General features: G+C 39.1%; 1 protein-coding gene across 10 annotated transcripts in view; it reads left to right on the top strand.

The window, feature by feature from the left end:
- The window catches only part of IGF2BP2 (insulin like growth factor 2 mRNA binding protein 2), a 163,582-nt gene that overhangs the window by 118,275 nt on the left and 27,472 nt on the right, over positions 1 to 17,835 (top strand). For 6 of the 10 annotated variants that reach the window (XR_014148613.1, XM_081831038.1, XM_081831031.1 and 3 more), the window contains exons 5-10: positions 946 to 1,027; positions 3,226 to 3,498; positions 5,623 to 5,757; positions 14,373 to 14,495; positions 14,833 to 14,968; positions 17,378 to 17,506. Coding sequence is in view for 9 of the 10 variants with exons in the window: in XM_081831038.1 (XP_081687164.1) it covers positions 946 to 1,027; positions 3,226 to 3,498; positions 5,623 to 5,757; positions 14,373 to 14,495; positions 14,833 to 14,968; positions 17,378 to 17,506 (878 nt within the window). In the remaining variant the exon portion in view is untranslated. The remainder of the gene's footprint in view (positions 1 to 945; positions 1,028 to 3,225; positions 3,499 to 5,622; positions 5,758 to 14,372; positions 14,496 to 14,832; positions 14,969 to 17,377; positions 17,507 to 17,835) is intronic. The other 4 variants (XM_081831017.1, XM_006733394.3, XM_081831042.1 and 1 more) reach the window with 3 other exon arrangements.

The following is a 17,835-nucleotide window of genomic DNA, read 5'->3' as shown; positions in this document are numbered from 1 at the left end:
TCATGGCTACTAGTTTGGGGAAAACCAGGATTTGGGGGTTAAGTTTACTGGCTTGAATTGGGAAAGTTTTATCTTGCCTTCTGAATTTATTTTTAACTTCTGACTTTAGAAGAAGAGGCAAGCAATTAGGAACCAAGATAAGCCAGCTCACAAGAGTTTGGTATTAGCCACTCTTAGAGTTTGTGTTCTTTCCTTCAGCCAAGTGAGTTATAATTGTCAGTTTTCTTTATTTATTATATACAGTTACTTGATTTAACTCACACAGTCATGGAGCTCAGTCAAAGGGAAACAAAAATATGATTAATTCAACTTTAGGAATTAATGAAGAATTAAAATACTTTCTTATTATTTTATACATATATCCAGTTATTTAAAAATAAATGCAGACATAACACTTAAAAGTCATAGCTTGCTGGTAGTACAGTAAATTGATATAAACTTCTAGGAAAGTAATCTGAAAATATGCATTAAGCATTATGTTCTGTTACCCAGTTATTTTTCTTTGATTTTAGCCTAAAAAAATAATTCAGAAGAGAACACAAATCAGATGGTGTTTGCAGTAAAGGTAATTTTTAGCAATACTACTTAGAATAGCAGATACTGAGAATAACCCATATGTCAGCAATTGAGGAATGGTTAGGCAAAAATCATGGCACATTTACTTACTAAATTTTATGTAGACAGTAGAAATGAAAAATACAAATATGTGCATAGACATATGACATGCAATAGTATTTATAAGTGAAACTATAGCTTTGAGTTGTATATACAGTTGATTACAAATGTGCATATACAGTCAATTACTATTTACTATGAATGCACATGAATAAAGATAGAGATTCGGGTAACTGTGGAGTTAGGGTGATGAGTTTTTTGTGCATTCTTCCCTAAAATCTGTTTACATTGAGCCAGAAGGTGACAGCTTTTTTTTCTATGACAGTGTAGTTTTTGCTTCTTTCCTAGTCAACACAGACACAGAAACTGCTGTTGTCAACGTCACATATACAACAAGAGAAGAAGCAAAAATGTAAGTGGATTTGGGCTTCTTGGGAGGGTTGTCTTTAAATTCCCAAAAGATGCATATGTCTGACATAGCAGAAGAACCCCAGGGCATCTGTGCTCCCTTTGACAAGTCGGTGGAGCTCCAGGGCATTTATACCGGGATGTTTGTTGGTTGGTTGTACGGAGACTTTATCTTGAAAAATGTTGAACCTTGGCATCAAAACTGAGGTGGGTGCGGTGTCTTGACATGGTCAGGAATAGAGGCATCAGCTCTGTGATACTGTGTTCCCCAGACTCTGCTTTGCCAACCACTGGGAGCTGCCTTTACCTGGAGCTTCCTCCATGCACCATGAGGAAGAAGCACAAACCTATTTCTGTCCACACTTGGTGAAGAGATAATGAAACATCCATTTTTCCTCTGTGTAATATTAAAAAGGGGATCTATCTCAATGACAGCAACAGCAGGGAGAATTGTCTGGGAGTGGTTAGTCAAAGATCACCTGGTTTGGGTTTCTCTTTCCTAACCTCCATGCACTTCCTAGTCCCCATTCATGAGTACATTGCTTCAATGGTGGTTAATTTTGAGGTTGGCAATTAACGGACATGGTATTGAGTTTTTAACAACAGAACAAAACAAAACCAAGTTCCTTTTTGTAGAAGGTCCTTAAAGTGAAATGCCTGTCAAGTCACTTTAACTCGAATTATGGTCAAACACGGTCATGGATGTGGCATAACCTTGGTTATACATCCCAGAATAATAAGTTTTATTTATTTTTCAAGGTTTCAACACACATGAACACATATTTAACCCATCCTCATACAACTAGTCTTAAAAAAGTTAATTTTGCATTGAAAAAGGCAATAGATCATTTGCTATGGACTTTAGCCACACATATATAAGCAGGATATATACCAGCAGCTCACCCTTGTAGCTTGTGTCCAGCTGCCACTTAGCTAGGACCTCCATACACGAGATGACTTCGTTGCTTTTATTGAATTCAGAGGTACTGCTTTGTAATAAATTCACAAACCCTAAACATTAACCTAGTAGAATAAGGTTATTGTTTTCACTTGCTGCAAAAAACTTGTGAAAAAATTGTTCCGCTTCCTGTATAGTTTTAAAAATGCAGTAGTGGGATATTGTGTATTCCATATCAAAATTAATAAATAATTTAAAATAATTTTGTTTTTGAGGATTCAAGGAAAAAAAGGCTCTCTTAGTTGCTATGGGATAGTAAGTGTTGAGACCTTTCCGGAAGCACACTGGGTGGTATTTAATACTTAGATTTCTGCATATACTCTCTGACCCAGCAATTCCATTAGGAATTTGTCCTGTGTGCAGTTGGAGTTGCAAAAATGTCCATGGCAACACTGTACATAATAATAAAAGATTGGATCTATATAGATAGATAGGTAGATGTATCTAACAATAGGGAATGAGTTGCAAAAACTATGAGAAATCAATAGAATGTTAAACAGCCAGTAAAAACTAAATTGCAGGACATTTAATGACTTGGAAAACCTTTAGAGTATTAACTCTTTTTTAAAGATTAAAAAATAGGGGCGCCTGGGTGGCTCAGTCAGTTAAGCGGCTGCCTTCAGCTCAGGTCATGATCTCAGGGTCCTGGGATCGAGTCCCGCATAGGGAGCCTGCTTCTCCCCCTGCCTGTGCTCTCCCTCTCTCTATCTCTGTCAAATAAAATTGACAATTTTAATAATAAAGATTAGAATATTTTTTTAAAATATTTTTAAAAATAAAGATTAGAAAGTAGTATATATACTATTAATCCATGTTTATAAATGATAATAATAGTTAAGAAAAGAAAGATACAGGATGGACTAGGATTTTTTTTTCTCATCTGTGCATATCTATTTCTGAATTTTCAATAATATGTATTATGATCAAAATGAGAAAAAAATGACTCCTAATTTTATACCAACATTTATAAAGAGTTTCTGATGAGAGGGATACAGGCTTGGGTGGTGAAAAAAGGCAGAATGCGTAGTTGTATATCCAGTCTGACCAGGCCTGTACATTGTTATTATTTGTTTAACTGTTAAGCATAAGCTCTGAGGGAACAGAGCTGGCATCTGCCTTGCTTGTCGCTGTATCCTCGGGGAGGATTAACTAGTAAACCAGACTGAATGAACCTGTCCGCTGGCCTGGGGGTTCCCTTTGACATCACTCTCTGACAAAGCTCACCTGCTCCTGCTGCATTTCAGAGCCATCGAGAAGCTAAGCGGGCATCAGTTTGAGAACTACTCCTTCAAGATTTCCTACATCCCGGATGAAGAGGTGAGCTCCCCTTCGCCCCCTCAGCGAGCGCAGCGTGGGGACCACTCTTCCCGGGAGCAAGGCCACGCCCCTGGGGGCTCTTCTCAGGCCAGACAGATTGATTTCCCGCTGCGGATCCTGGTCCCCACCCAGTTTGTTGGTGCCATCATCGGAAAGGAGGGCTTGACCATAAAGAACATCACTAAGCAGACCCAGTCCCGGTACGTGCCTCCGGGGCTTCCTTTGCTTCATTCTGACAGGCCCCCTGAGTGCTGGTGGGGCCCAGTCATCCTCAGGTGGCTATTGCTTGCATCAGCATTGGTGGGGGGCGGGCTGTGCTGTATGGGATGGTGGCTTCTTAAAACAAAACTACTAACAAACTAACAAAGCTGGGGACTTTAATGTGCTTTCATGCCAATAGCCTAAAGGTCATATCCTGAACTACTAAAGGTTCAGAAAGAAGGTACTGATGACTTCACAGCAGAGACTAGTCCTCGTAAGCTTATTAATGCTTGTGAATACATCAGTTTCTAAAACAGCATAGGTATGGGGCTGAGTTTTGTGGGATCCCAGAAACCGCTTATCTTAGTTCTTACCTCCTGTCTTGAGTTGGAGCCCTGAGTGGTAGTCATTCTTTGAGATCACTTAGGTGGTCTTGTAAATAGCTATGTAAAAGAAGTGAGTGGGTCTGCCAGATTAAGCAAGAAATGAAGTACGTTAGCCTTATGTTTAGTCTGTCTAAGGAGACTGAAGCAGGAGTTGGAGTTGAGGAGGTAGTAGGAGTTGTTGTGGATAAAATGACCTGTGGGATTGTTGATTTTTGAATGTTCTTAAGAACACAGCATGATGTAATAAAGAAAGCACAGGACGCAAAGACCCTTGTTCAAGATTTACCATTTAATAGCTCTATGATCATAGGAAAAAAAGTTGACTTCTCTGAGCATCAACTTCTTGTTCTGTAAACCAGAATTATTGTTAGATTTAGGACAGCCAGGCAGATTGAAAGAAATAATTGCTATGAAAGCGCTTAAATTGCAGAACAAGTTGCTGACAAACAGGAGTTATTTACATGCCTAGTGCATTTTTATCACGTCATCCATTGAGTGTCTTATAACCTGAAAGAGAAAACACCATTTTCTTCAAAGTGTCAGAGTTACTGCCAAAGAATGGGCACTTATATGTATGAGTCCCAGAGTTCATTGTCATAGCAGTGAAATGATGACCCAGTAGAGAGGAGAAGTACTGTCTGCTGTTCCATTTATTTTAAAATCAGCCCTTTTCTCCCCTCCAAGTTTGCTTCACTGCAAAAGTGATTTTTAGTTATATGTCTTCTTGTTCCAAAAATTTCTTAAAGTGGCTTTAAAAATGCAACAAGTTTAAATAGAAGTGAAGTTCAGTTCTCAAAAATATGTGCCCATTTTTAAAAAGAGACCAAAGACTTGGATCTGGCCTTTCTAACAGCCAGAGTAAAAAGGGATACAATCAATTATGTAATTTTCAAAGATAACAAAAACAAGTAGGGCCACAACTACCCTAAAAAGTCTGATAAAGTCATCAAGCTTTTGAGCCATTACTTTTAAGAGCCTGGAAGGAGGCAGGCTGCCAGTGGCAAGGAAACCAAAAACTTAGAGAGACAGAGGGCATGCCTCTGTTTTTAATCCACACTCAAATACATAAAGCTTGCTTGAATTTGGTGTTTGGATTTGGATTAACATATGGCTTTTAAAAGCTACAATCAGTTCAGGGACTGGCACTATGCCAGTGTGCAGTGTTACCCCCACTCACTTGACGCTTTGCTTCTGTGATCGTTTGAAAGACTACACAAAATACTTCACTTACCAAACTGGCTTCATTACCAAGTTGGCTTGGTGCCTTTGTCCCACAGCACTCCTGCAAGAAATATTCCCTTCTAGGGGCGCCTGGGTGGCTCAGTCGTTAAGTGTCTGCCTTTGGCTCAGGTCATGATCCCAGGGTCCTGGGATCCCAGAGTCCTGGGATCGAGCCCCGCATCGGGCTTCTTGCTCCACAGGAAGGCTGCTTCTCCCTCTTCCACTCCCCTGCTTGTGTTCCTGCTCTCGCTATCTCTCTGTCAAATAAATAAATAAAATCTTTAAAAAAAAAAATAGAAATATTCCCTTCTAAACAGAACTGCAAAGAATCCAAGTTTGGCACAAGACGTCCTGCCCTGCTTGCCGCCTTCTTGAAGAATGGCATTGGTTGCACACGTGCTAATGACACTTCGTTGTCTGTGTCCCTGCTGTACGTTGGCCCGTGAGATGCTTTCTCGGGACTAGGATCCTGTCCCAGATGACGTTGTGTTATGGCTCCTGATTCTTTCCCTACAGGGTAGACATCCATAGAAAGGAGAACTCTGGGGCTGCAGAGAAGCCCGTCACCATCCATGCCACCCCAGAAGGGACCTCTGAAGCATGCCGCATGATTCTTGAAATCATGCAGAAAGAAGCTGATGAGACCAAACTGTAAGTTTGCATACAATGCCCAGATCACTTAACAGAGAAGAAGAGTAAGTTCTCATTCACTTCACACGAGAAATTTTTTAAAACCTGTAATTCTGTTACTCAGTAAAGGGAGCAGGGGACAAGATCATTTTTTAAGAAATTTGTTCCCGGGGCGCCTGGGTGGCTCAGTCGTTAAGCGTCTGCCTTCGGCTCAGGTCATGATCCCGGGGTCCTGGGATCAAGCCCCGCATTGGGCTCCCTGCTCCGCGGGAAGCCTGCTTCTCCCTCTCCCATTCCCCCTGCTTGTATTCCCTCTTTCGCTGTGTCTCTCTCTGTCAAATAAATAAATAAAATCTTTAAAAAAGAAAAAAAAGAAATTTGTTCCCAAGGAGAATATAGTAAGAAATAGATCTTTTATGTTTTAATATGGCTGTTTCTCCACTTAGATGTTTCTTTTGGTGATCTGAATGTTTCCATCACTCATTACTAATAATTACTGGTAGAAACACAGATATATGCTTCTAATGCCATGCAGTGATGGGGGTATTGTGTATCTGCCTATTCAGTATGACGGCCATTGGCGACATGCTGCTACTGAGTGCTTGAGAGGTGGCCAGTGCAACGGAGGAGCTAAATTATTTTATTTTAATTCATTCAAACTTAAATAGTCACATTTATGGCTAATGGCTATCACACCAGACAGTGCAGGTGTGTTTGGAATGTACATTGTCATCGAAACCATCATTTACTGTTCTGGAAAAGCTTTTTACTACCATGTTGCATTCTTAAATTTTTCTTAAGTAGTAGAAACTGGTATCCAAGTAGCTACTTTACTCTTTCCTTTTTTACAAAATACTTCTTGGGATTCCTGAGTGTTGTACCAGTTCGAATGGCAGGTACAGTTCTTACTAAACCCATTGACTTTGTATTATAAATGAATTAACAGTAATGGAATAGATAATGAAGAAGTTCCCTGTCAGTTTGGCAAAAAATCCACTTATGGGTAGTGGCAGCAGTTTTATAGAGAAGCAGTGAGGGATAAATCAAATATAAAATTAACAACAAATAATGTCAAATAAGAGTATGAAGATGAGAAGATGAAAAGAAAAATAAAAAATCAAACCAAGAAGATGAAAGTAGTCCTTAAAAGCAAAACATTGCAAATCTATTCTCAGATTTCATAAGGGACTCTAACTTATGAATTTATTACTTATGAATTATTTACTCTGTTTGAGGCCTTTGAAACACCCCAAATGCCATGGCTTCATTTGAATAAGCCCCTCCTTCATCCAAGTTATTGAGAACTTTATAAATAACACCCTTCCTGGTCCTTCAACCTCAGGACAAGCAGCTTCAAATATTCTAAATAATCAGAAAGACTGATGTATAAATTAAATTTTTGAGTTTTCATGTAGAGCCAACATAGTGTTTGAATATCTTTGAAATCAATTTTTTTGAGTGCCACACCACAGCTAAGCACTGTGCTGGGAAATGAGTCTACAGCCATAAACAGGACCCAGTTCCTGCTTTTATGGAGCTTATGATCCAGTGGGAGAGACATTCGCTAAACAAATACACCAGTAGGTCATTAAGCACAGCCATGAGACATGTGAGAGTCAAAAATAACTGCATGTAAGTGGAGGGCCCTCATCAATGTTTTAGGAGAATGGGAAGAGATTTGGGGGGTTCAAAGAAGACCTCCCTGGGTAAGTGACATTTAAGCTGAGTCCTGAGGGGTATGAGCAAGAGGTAGAGGATGTAGAAGAGGGATCCTAAATTTTCTTTTTATTCATTTATCATTTATTGAGCACCTACTCTGTGCCAGGCATTGTTCTATGTGCCAGTAAACAAAGCCAACAAAAACCCCACCCTCTGAAAGTTCCATTCTGGTGGAGTTGCTTTGAATACTGGTGTATAGTAGCAATGCAATTGGTCCTAACTACCAGAAAACATAACAAGTGGCTTAAACAGTAAGAAACTATTATTCTGTCACGTAGCGAGAAGTCCTGAGGTGGACGACTCAAGGTCAGTTGAATCACAGACTCAGAGACTCACAACCTTTCTTTCTGCTCTGTCTTCCTCAGGATGTCTGATACTCCCCTGGTGATGACAGGATGGTTGTAGTGATTTCAGACCTTGTGTCCCCACAGAAAAATATTCAAAAGTTGAAAGAGAGGGCATCCTTGCTCCTTCTTTTTTGAACATTTTTTTCTGATAAAAAACACATAACAAAATTTATCATCTTAACCATTTTTTATTGAGATATAATTGACATAATACTATATTTGTTTCAGGTATACAACATAATTATTGGCTATTTGTATATATTGTGAAATGATCACCAGAATAAGTCTAGTTAACATCGGTCGCCATACACAGTTACAGTTTTCTTCTTGTGACAAGAACTTTTAAGATTTGCTCTCTTAGGAACTTTCATATATTCAGTATAGTATTATCAGATATAGTCACTGTGCTGTACATTGTATCTCATGACTTAATTTATTTTATATGGAAGTTTGTAACTTTCGACTCCCTTCACCCATTTTGCCCATACCTCACCGCCCCCCGACCCCTGCCTCTGGCAACCACTAATCTTGTCTCTGTATCTATGACCTTGTTTTGTTTTAGATTCCACATGTAAATGAGATTATGCAGTACTTGTCTTTCTCTGGCTTATTTCACTTAACCATTTTTAAGTGTACAGTTCAGTAATGTTTATATATATTCACCTTATTGTGAAACAGATCTCCAGAACTTTTCATCTCGCAAAACTGAAACTCTGTACCCATTGAACAACTCCCCTTTTCCCTCTCCATCTAGCCTTTGGTAACTACCATTTTACTTTCTGTTCCTATGAATTTGACTGCTTTAGAGACTGCTTATAAGTGGAATCATGCAGTATTTTGTCTTTTTGTGACTGGCTTATTTCACTTAGCATAATGTCTTCAAGATTCATCCAAGTTGTAGCATGTAGTAAGACTTCCTTTTTAAAGCTGAATAATATTCCTTTGTATGCATATATCTCATTTTGTTTATTCATCCATTGATAGGCATTTGGGTTTCTTTCACCTTCTAGCCAGAATAGTGCGGTTATGAACATGGGTGTGCAAATAGCTCTTCAAGATCCTGCTTTCAGTTCTTTTGGATATATACCCAGAAGTGACATTGCTGGATCATATGATATTTCTATTTTCAATTTTTTGAAGAACCTCCATACTGTTTTCCATAGCAATGACATCATTTTACAATATCACCAACAGTGCACAAGGGATCCACTTTCTCCACGTCCTCACCAGTCCTTGTTATTTTCTGTTATTTGGATAGTAGCCAAACTAATGGGTTTGAGGTAATATTTTGTGTTCACAGTATCTCAAAGTGGTTTTCATTTGCATTTCTCTGATGATTGGTGATATTGAGCATCTTTTCATATGCTTATTGGCCATCTGTATATCCTCTTCCGAGAATGTCTATTCAAGTCTTGCCCATTTTTAAAATGGGTTATCTGATTTTTTTTGTTGTTGAGTTGTAGGAGTTCTTTATATATTGTGGATATTAATCCCTTATCAGATACTTGATTTGCAGATATTTACTTCTTTTCCCTACGTTGCCTTTCCACTCTGTTGACCTTGTCCTTTGGTCCACAAAAGCTTTTAAATTTGATGTTAAATTTGTCTGTTTTGGTGTCTGTTTTGGTATCTATTTTAGTGTTGTTTGGAACTTGTCTATTTGGTGTTTGTTGCCTTTGCTTTGGTGTCTCATTGCTAAATCTAATGCTGTGAAGTTTTCCCTGTTTTCTTCTAGGAATATTATAGTTTTTAAGTTTTACATTTAGGTCTTTATTCCATTTTGAGTTAATTTTTGTAAGGGACTAAGATAAGGGTCTAGCTTCATTCTTTTGCATATGGATATCCGGTTTTCCCAGCACCATTTGTTGAAGATGTTGTTCCTCATTGTGTTATCTTGGCACCCTTGTCAAAGATAATTTGATCATATATGCAAGGGTTTATGTCTGGGCTCTCTGTTCTGGACCATTGGTTTATTTGTCTGTCTTGATACCACTACCATAGTGTCTTTTTTTTTTTTTAAGATTTTATGTATTTACTTGAGAGAGAGTGACAGAGATAGTGAGAACATGAGCTGGGAGGAGAGGGAGAAGCAGGCTCCCTGCTGAGCAGGGAGCACAACATGGGACTCGACCCCAGGATCATGACCTGAGCTGAAGGCAGAAGCCCAACCAACTGAGCCATCCAAGCGCCCTGCCATTACCATAGTGTCTTAATTACTGTAGCCTTGTAACATGTTTTGAAATCAGGAAGTGTGAGTTCTCTAGCTTTGTTCTTCTTTTCAAAATTGTTTTGACTGTTCAGGGTCCCTTGAGATGCCAAATGAATTATTTCTGCAAAAAAATGCCATTGGGATTTTGATAGGGATTGCATTGAATCTGTAGATCACTTTGGGTAGTATGGACATCTAAACAATATTAAGTCTTCCAATTCATGAACATGGGTTGTCTTTCCATTTATATTTGTCTTTAATTTCTTTCACCACTCATATAGTTTTCAGCATATAAGTCTTTTATCTCCTTGGTTAGGTTTATTCCTAAGTGTTTTATTCTTTAGGATACTATTGCAAAATGAAACTTCTCTTAATTTTCTTTTCAGGTTGTTCATTATTAGTATATAGAAACACAATTGATTTTTGTGTGTTGATTTTATATCCTGCAACTTTGCTGAATGAGTTTATTCTAACAGCTTTTTTGTGGAATCTTTAGAGTTTTCTTCATATAAGATCATGTTATCTGCAAACAGATGATAATTTACTTCCTTCCTTTTCAATTTTGATTCCTTTTATTTTTCTTACCTAATTGCTCTAGCTAGCACTGCTAATACTAAATTGAATAGAAGTGGTGAAAGTGGGTATCGTTCTCTTGTTCCTGATCTTAGAGGAAAATTTGTCTTTCACCATTGAATATGATGTTCACTGTGTGCTTTTTACAAATGGCCTTTATTTTTTTAAGATAGTTTCCTTCTATTCCTAAATTGTTGAGTGTTTTTATCATGAAAGGGTGTTAAATTTTTGTCAAATGCTTTTTCTGCATTAATTGAGATAATCATGTGGTTTTTCACCTACATGTATTGACCTATATTAATGTATATTACATTGATTTTTTTTTTTTTTATTTTGAACCACCCTTACATTGCAGATGTACATCCTACTTGGTCATAATGTATCATCCTTTTAATGTACAGTGCTTTTGAATTCATTTTTCTTGTAGTTTGTTGAGGACTTTTATATCAGTATTTATCAGGGATATTGGTCTGTAGTTTTCTTTTCTCAAAGTGTTTTTGTCTAGCTTTGGTATTAGAGTAAAGCTGGCCTCATAGAATGAGCTTGGAAGTGTTCCCTCTTCTTCAATTTTTGGAAGAGTTAGAGAGGGATTGGTGTTAATTCTTCTTTAAATGTTTGGTAGAAAAAATAATGTTTGGTAGAATTCTCCAGGGAAGCCATCTGGTCCTGGGCTTTTCTTTGTTGGGAGGTTTTTAATTACTGATTCAGTTTCCTTACTCATTATTTTCTGTTCAGATTTTCTATTCAAGGTTTAGTCTTAGTAGGTTGTGTGTTTCTGGGAATTTACCTATTTCTTCTAGGTTATCTCTTTGTTGATGTACAACTGTTCATAGTATTCCCTTGTAATCATTTTTATTTCTATGACATCAGTTGCAATGTCCCCTCTTTCATTTCTGATTTTAGATATTTGAGTGCTCTTTCTTTTCTTAGTTAATCTAGATAATGTTTATCAATTTTGTTGATCTTTTCAAAAACCAATTCTTGGTTTTTTCTTTTGTTTTTCTGTTATCTCTTTTGCTTATCTTTGCTCTAATCTTTATCATTTCTTTCCTTATACTAGCTTTGGGTTTAGTTTATTCTTTTGCTAATTCCTTGACGTTTAAATTTGTCGATTTGAGATCTTTTTTTTTTTTTTTTTAATCCATTCAGCCAATCCATGTCTTTTAGATTGGGAAGTTTAATTCTTTTACATTTAAAGTAATTACTAATAGGAAGGACTTACTCTTGCCATTTTGTTGTTTTTTGCATTTCTTGTAGCTTTATTGTCCCTCCTTGTCTGTCTTACTGCATTCTTTTGTGTGTTTTTTTACTTTGTTGTTTGCCTTTTGGGTTTTTTTAGTGATATGCTTTGCATCCCTTCTCATTTCCTTTTCTGTATATTCTATAGATATTTTCTTTGTGGTTACCATTGCAATTTTATAAAACATCTTAAAGTTATAGCATTCTATTTTAAACTGATAGCAACTTAAGTTCAATCATATTCAAAAACTTTGCTCTTTCACAACTCTACCCCCCACTTTGTTACTGATGTTACAAATTGCTGTTTATATATTTTATACCCATTAACAGATTTATCTTTTTAAAAATATTTTTGTCATTTAAATTCTGTGCATCAAAATTAATATAGTACAGGTTATTATATTTGTGTATTTACTTTTACTAGAGAACCTTATATTCATATGGATTTGTGTTGCTGCTCACTGTCCTTTCATTTCCATTAAAGGACTCCTTTTAGCATTTCTTGTAGAGCAAGTATAATGATAAGGAACTCCCTTAGCTTTTGTTTATCTAGGAAAGTCTTAATTTCTCCTTCATTTTCACAGGAAAGTTTTGCTGGATACAATATTCTTGGCTGATGTGTTTTTCTTTCAGCATTTTGGACATATCATCCCACTTCCTTTAGGCCTGCAAAGTTTCTGCTCAGAAATCTTGTGGAAGGGCACCTGGGTGGCTCAGTCGTTAAGCGTCTGCCTTCGGCTCAGGTCATGATCCCAGGGTCCTGGGATCGAGCCCCGTGTCGGGCTCCCTGCTCAGCAGGGAGTCTGCTTCTCCCTCTCCCCCTCCCCCTGCTTGTGTTCCCTCTCTCACTGTGTCTTTCTCTGCCAAATAAATAAATAAAATCTTTAAAAAAAAAAAAAAAAAGAAATCTTGTGGAAACTCCCTTGTATTGAATAATCACTTTTCTCTTGCTGCTTTCAAGATTCTTTCTTTGTCTTTGATTTTGGAAAATTGGCTTATAATGTGTCTCAGTGTAGTTCTCTCTGGTTTTGTCCCAGTTGGAGTTCTTTGAGCTTCTTGAATCTACATGTCCATTTCTTTCCTGAGATTTGGAAAGTTTTCTGCTATTATTTCTTCAAATGAGCTCTCTGCCCTCTCTCTTTCTTCCTTCTGGGATTCACCTATTAGTCCATTTGATCTTGGCCCCTAAGTTCCTTAGCCTTTCTTTGTGCTCTCTGGGGACCTTTTTTCATTCTTTTTTTCTTTCTTCTACTTTGACTTGATGATTTCAAATGACCAGTCTTCAAGTTTGCTCATTCTTTCTTCTGCCTGTCAAGTCTGATGTTGAACCTCTTTAATGATTTTTTTGGGGAGGGGGGGTTCGGTTATTATATTTTTTAGTTCCATTATTTGTTCTTTATAGTTTCTCTCTTTGTTGATATTTCCATTTTGTTCATGCATAGTTTTCCTGTTGTTTAGTTGTCTGTGTTCTCTTTTAGTTCATTGAGTGTCTTTATGACAATTATTGTAAATTCTTTGTCAGGTAGCTCATAGAGCTGCATTTCTTTGGGGTTGGTTTCTGGAGTTATATTTTTATCCTTTGATTAGACCGTATTTCCCTCTTTCTTTATATGTCTTTTAATGTTTTGGTGGGATTGGGGCATTTGAAAAAACAACCATCTCTTAGTCTCTGTGTACTGGCTTCAATGAGGGGAAGACCTTCCTTTACTTATCAGCACTACTGGAGGTGTTAGGGCCTCTCAAGCCTTTTCTGATCTCTTTCTCCCCCTGCCTTCTGACTGTAGAGCTGCAGCTCTAGCATACTGCTCACCTCTTTTTTCAGCGGCTTTCAAAACTCTGGCACCAGTCTCCTCAATGCTCCAAGTGAGGCAAGACCGAAACCAGCCCTTGGGTGGCTCCCAGATAAGCCAGGATGTCAGGTGTATGGTCCAGTCTTTTGTTTGCATCCCATGGGAGGATCCCTGGTGTGGGAGATTTCCTCCCATTTGTTCCTCGCTATGCAGCATAAGGGAAGGAGCATGTGTAGCCACACTGAACACTGCAAATTTTTCCACCCCTTTTACTGGAGTCTTTTCTTGGCTTTACAATGGCCAGGGTGCTATGGCTTCTCAGCTGAGCTCTGGACTTCACACAGAGGCATTCCAGTCTCTCTATTGCTGTTAACTTGGTGTCTCTGTGGGGTTAGGAGAGCCTGTAGCGTCCTAGTCTGCCATATGGCTGATATTCTCCCTTGTCTTTTTTAAGAACAAGAAAAACCTTCCTAAAGTCATGCAACAGACTTCTCCTCATACCTCATTGGCCAGATTCGCCTCATGGACCCACTTCCAGTCCATCTTAACAAGGGAATATAATTACCGTGGCTTGGCTTATGTTAATCAGAATTCGTGCACTGGGGTTGGTGAGGGAACCAGCCTCACCTAAAGCCCATCCCTACTTGGTACCTGAACAAAATGACTTCTGTTTGTAAAGGGAAAAAAGTGGTTTAATAGCTCTTAGAAGGCAAGCAGTGTGTCCACCTTAAGTGTTAAATTGTTGTTTGTCTCTTTTAGAGCTGAAGAGATTCCTCTGAAAATCTTGGCCCACAATGGCTTAGTTGGAAGACTGATTGGAAAAGAAGGCAGAAATTTGAAGAAAATTGAACATGAGACGGGGACCAAGATAACAATCTCATCGTAAGCCACCCATTCAGTTTAATTGTGCCCAAAATGGAGAACTTGAGCATTTTGATATGCCCAACTCCTTCATCTGCCTTTCCTTAAAATAGGAGTATAATCATAAGTGATGTAATTCTCTCCAACACCATCAAAACAGATGCATAAATAGTTACCAGTCAGACATATTCTACTATGGATATGAGCTAAGTCACCTCTAAGATTTGAGATAAGATGGCAAGTATTTGATACCACAGTGTGAGGTGAGGGAATCCTCCACCAAGACTTGTTTCTGATCCTTCTGGGATTTTATTTTTCCTTTTGAAAAAGGAAATCTCTCTTTTTTCCCGGTGGCCAGCTTGCAGGACTTGAGCATATACAACCCTGAAAGAACCATCACTGTGAAGGGCACAGTCGAGGCCTGTGCCAATGCAGAGGTAGAGATTATGAAGAAGCTCCGTGAGGCCTTTGAAAATGATATGCTGGCTGTTAATGTAAGTGCCGAATGCTTTCTTCTCTACTGGTTTTCACATGTGTTTTCAGGCAGGACACAAGCCTCTCTAAGAATAGTTGTCATTCAGCTAGTGAGGAAGTGCCTTAGAATAGATATGAATAGATAGAATTATTACTGCCTTCTTGGGGCAAGAGCATTGAAACAAGCAGGAAACCAACTCCTCGTGGATTGTGATAAATGCGCTGGACAAAATAGTGCGAAACTATTAAAATCATAACTTTGAAGATTATAAAATGAAGAATTGCTTATGATATAATGTTAATTAAGACAAGAGTACATAGAAGTGTATTTAACTCAGGTTACGGTTATGTAAAATAATATGGAGCAAAATGACTGGAAGGCTGCATACAAAAATAAAAACAGCTGGTACACTAGGAAAGTGGGATTTTTTTCTACTTTACAGACTTTCTATATTGTCCTGTTACTTTGTAAATTTAAAAATACATCCTTTAAAATTAAACTCTGCCTTTCATCCCTTGCTTACTGATCTGCACGTCTGGATCACCCAATAAATGTTGTCCAGCACCTTGGCTCTCACTGATGCTTCGAGCAGACGTCCGGGTTTGGGCATGTCCTTCCTGTTATTGCTAACTAATTCTCACTTTATAATGGGGAGACACCAGTCTGACATTCACAAATCTTAAAAATAATTGTCTATCAACAAACTCCAAGCTCCACTCAGAGGAGTACTTTTTTTCATTTTTTTATTACAATGATTTTCTAACATAAACAAAAGAGGAAGTGATACTACAATAAGTCCTCATATGCCTATAATCTGACTGAACGGTTATCAGCTCATGGCCTGTTTTGTTTCATCTGGACTTTTGTCTGCTTTCCCACACTCCTTGAACTTTGAAGCAAATCCCAGACTTGGTAATATTTCACAGAGGAGTAAATGTTGACAAAGAGCTCTGTAGGCTAAACCCAGTGCTGTCAGTGTATCTCTTTCTAAGGACCCTCCTCCCCAGGTCAGAACACTATCCCCACCTCGCCCCATCCCCACCCCCTACCCCGTAGCAGCCCACATCACGTGATAACTGTGGAACATGATGAGGACAAGATTGCATTGTCACCTCCCTGTTTGTGTGTATTTGTGGAAATATTCTCAGATGATCTCATTTTCTTCTTTTGGGCTCTTGACGTCGTACAATAAACATCTCTTCTGTGAATACCCAGAAAAGTTACAGAAGGGTCTGGGTGTTCCAGAGTACCTCAGCTTGAGCATACCACTTAGACTCATCCATGTCTGCACCGAAGTCATGTGTTGATAGGTGAATAACAAAATTACTGGATCTTAGGTATCAGAGGAGGTCAAGGTTAAAGATCCCAGCTCTCCTACTCCATCCTAAGAGGAGGCAAGATAATGGGTGGCCCTAGTCACAGATAAGAAAACAGAAAATGTTAGAGAGCTGCTTAGTGTTCAGGAAGACAAAGGTAGGAGCAGGGAGGACACAGCGCAGGTGACAACATCCCTCTGCCTCGGAAGGGCTGGGCAGTTCAAACTCACCACAGCCTAGGTGAGCATCCCCATGTATAAATGGGAAATTAGCAAGCAGGTGAGAAGATCACAACACTGGCAACCAAATGGTGAAAAATTCAAAGTTGTGAACCATCCTGAACCTGGAGAATGGAGTTTACATGTGTGGTATCCCAGTGAAAGGTCTGATCTTTCTCTGGATAGAGTTGGAAAAACCTATTAACCCAGTATGTTTTAAACATACTCATTCCACAAGTATTTATTGAGTACTTACTATGTACCAGGCACTGAGCACACAACACTGAGTAATACAGTCTCCGTCCACAAGGAAATTATGGTCTAAAAGGGAAGAGGCAACTAATCAGGCGATGCAAATACTCTGTGATGATACTTGAAATAATATTTGAAGGAAACACAGGAATGTTGGTGGGGGCGCATAGAAAGGGCACTGGCGCAGAGACCTTCAGGGTGAGAGAAGGTTTCCTGGCTGAGGGGACATCTAAGTTCAGGTGAAATCCACATGAAGAGCAGGACTTAGCCAGGTGAGGAGGAAGAGAAGCACATTCCTTACATGATGGATAATGTGTGCAGGAGCCCAGCAGTGAGAGAGGAGCAGGATGGGCTGGGTGGGGATGAGGGGTGAGCAGAAGAGAGGGTGTGGTGGCCTGGGTCCCCCAAAGGAGCCTGGTTGGCTGTGTTATGATGTGTAGACACTCTCGGAGAAGCTTGAAGGAGTGCCACGGTCAGCTTGAGGTTTGGAGAGCCCACCCCAGCAGCAGGGTGGTCCATGAGGCCAGGGCAGTGCTGATTAGGAGGCACTGATGCTAACCAGCCCAGAGATGGAGGTTGACCCAGGCAAGCTGGGCCTCCCTGGTCTCCTCCCCTCATCTTTTTCTCCATTTCTGTTCCCAGCAACAAGCCAATCTGATCCCGGGGTTGAACCTCAGCGCACTTGGCATCTTTTCAACAGGACTGTCCGTGCTGCCTCCACCAGCAGGGCCCCGAGGAGCTCCCCCCGCTCCCCCTTACCACCCTTTCGCTGTAAGTAGCTCAGCATCCAGAGGTTTGCTCATGCTCTGGGCACCCCCAGGCAGCAGCATTACTCTGCTATGTTGAATCACAGCTAAAGCTTTAATTTGGAGGCCATAATCATAAATGATTGTAGGATAAATCCAACATTTCTTAGGACTTCTTCCTAATGGACAGATAAATATTATTAAACCATCCTCTAAATATATGCTCTTGAACATAGTATATATCAAATCTAGGAAAGAAACTGCAGTGCTAGCAAATTCACTAACTAGAAGCCTCTTTATTATAAAACAGGATTTGTTAGCTCAAATAAGAATCTTCATGAGTATTGTTCATTT

Source organism: Leptonychotes weddellii, chromosome 1 (assembly GCF_054177405.1).
Source record: "Leptonychotes weddellii isolate Sample4059 chromosome 1, ASM5417740v2, whole genome shotgun sequence".
Lineage (NCBI taxonomy): Eukaryota > Metazoa > Chordata > Mammalia > Carnivora > Phocidae > Leptonychotes > Leptonychotes weddellii.
The sequence above is the reverse complement of the archived record's forward strand: the minus strand, read 5'-3'. Positions and strand labels throughout refer to the sequence as shown.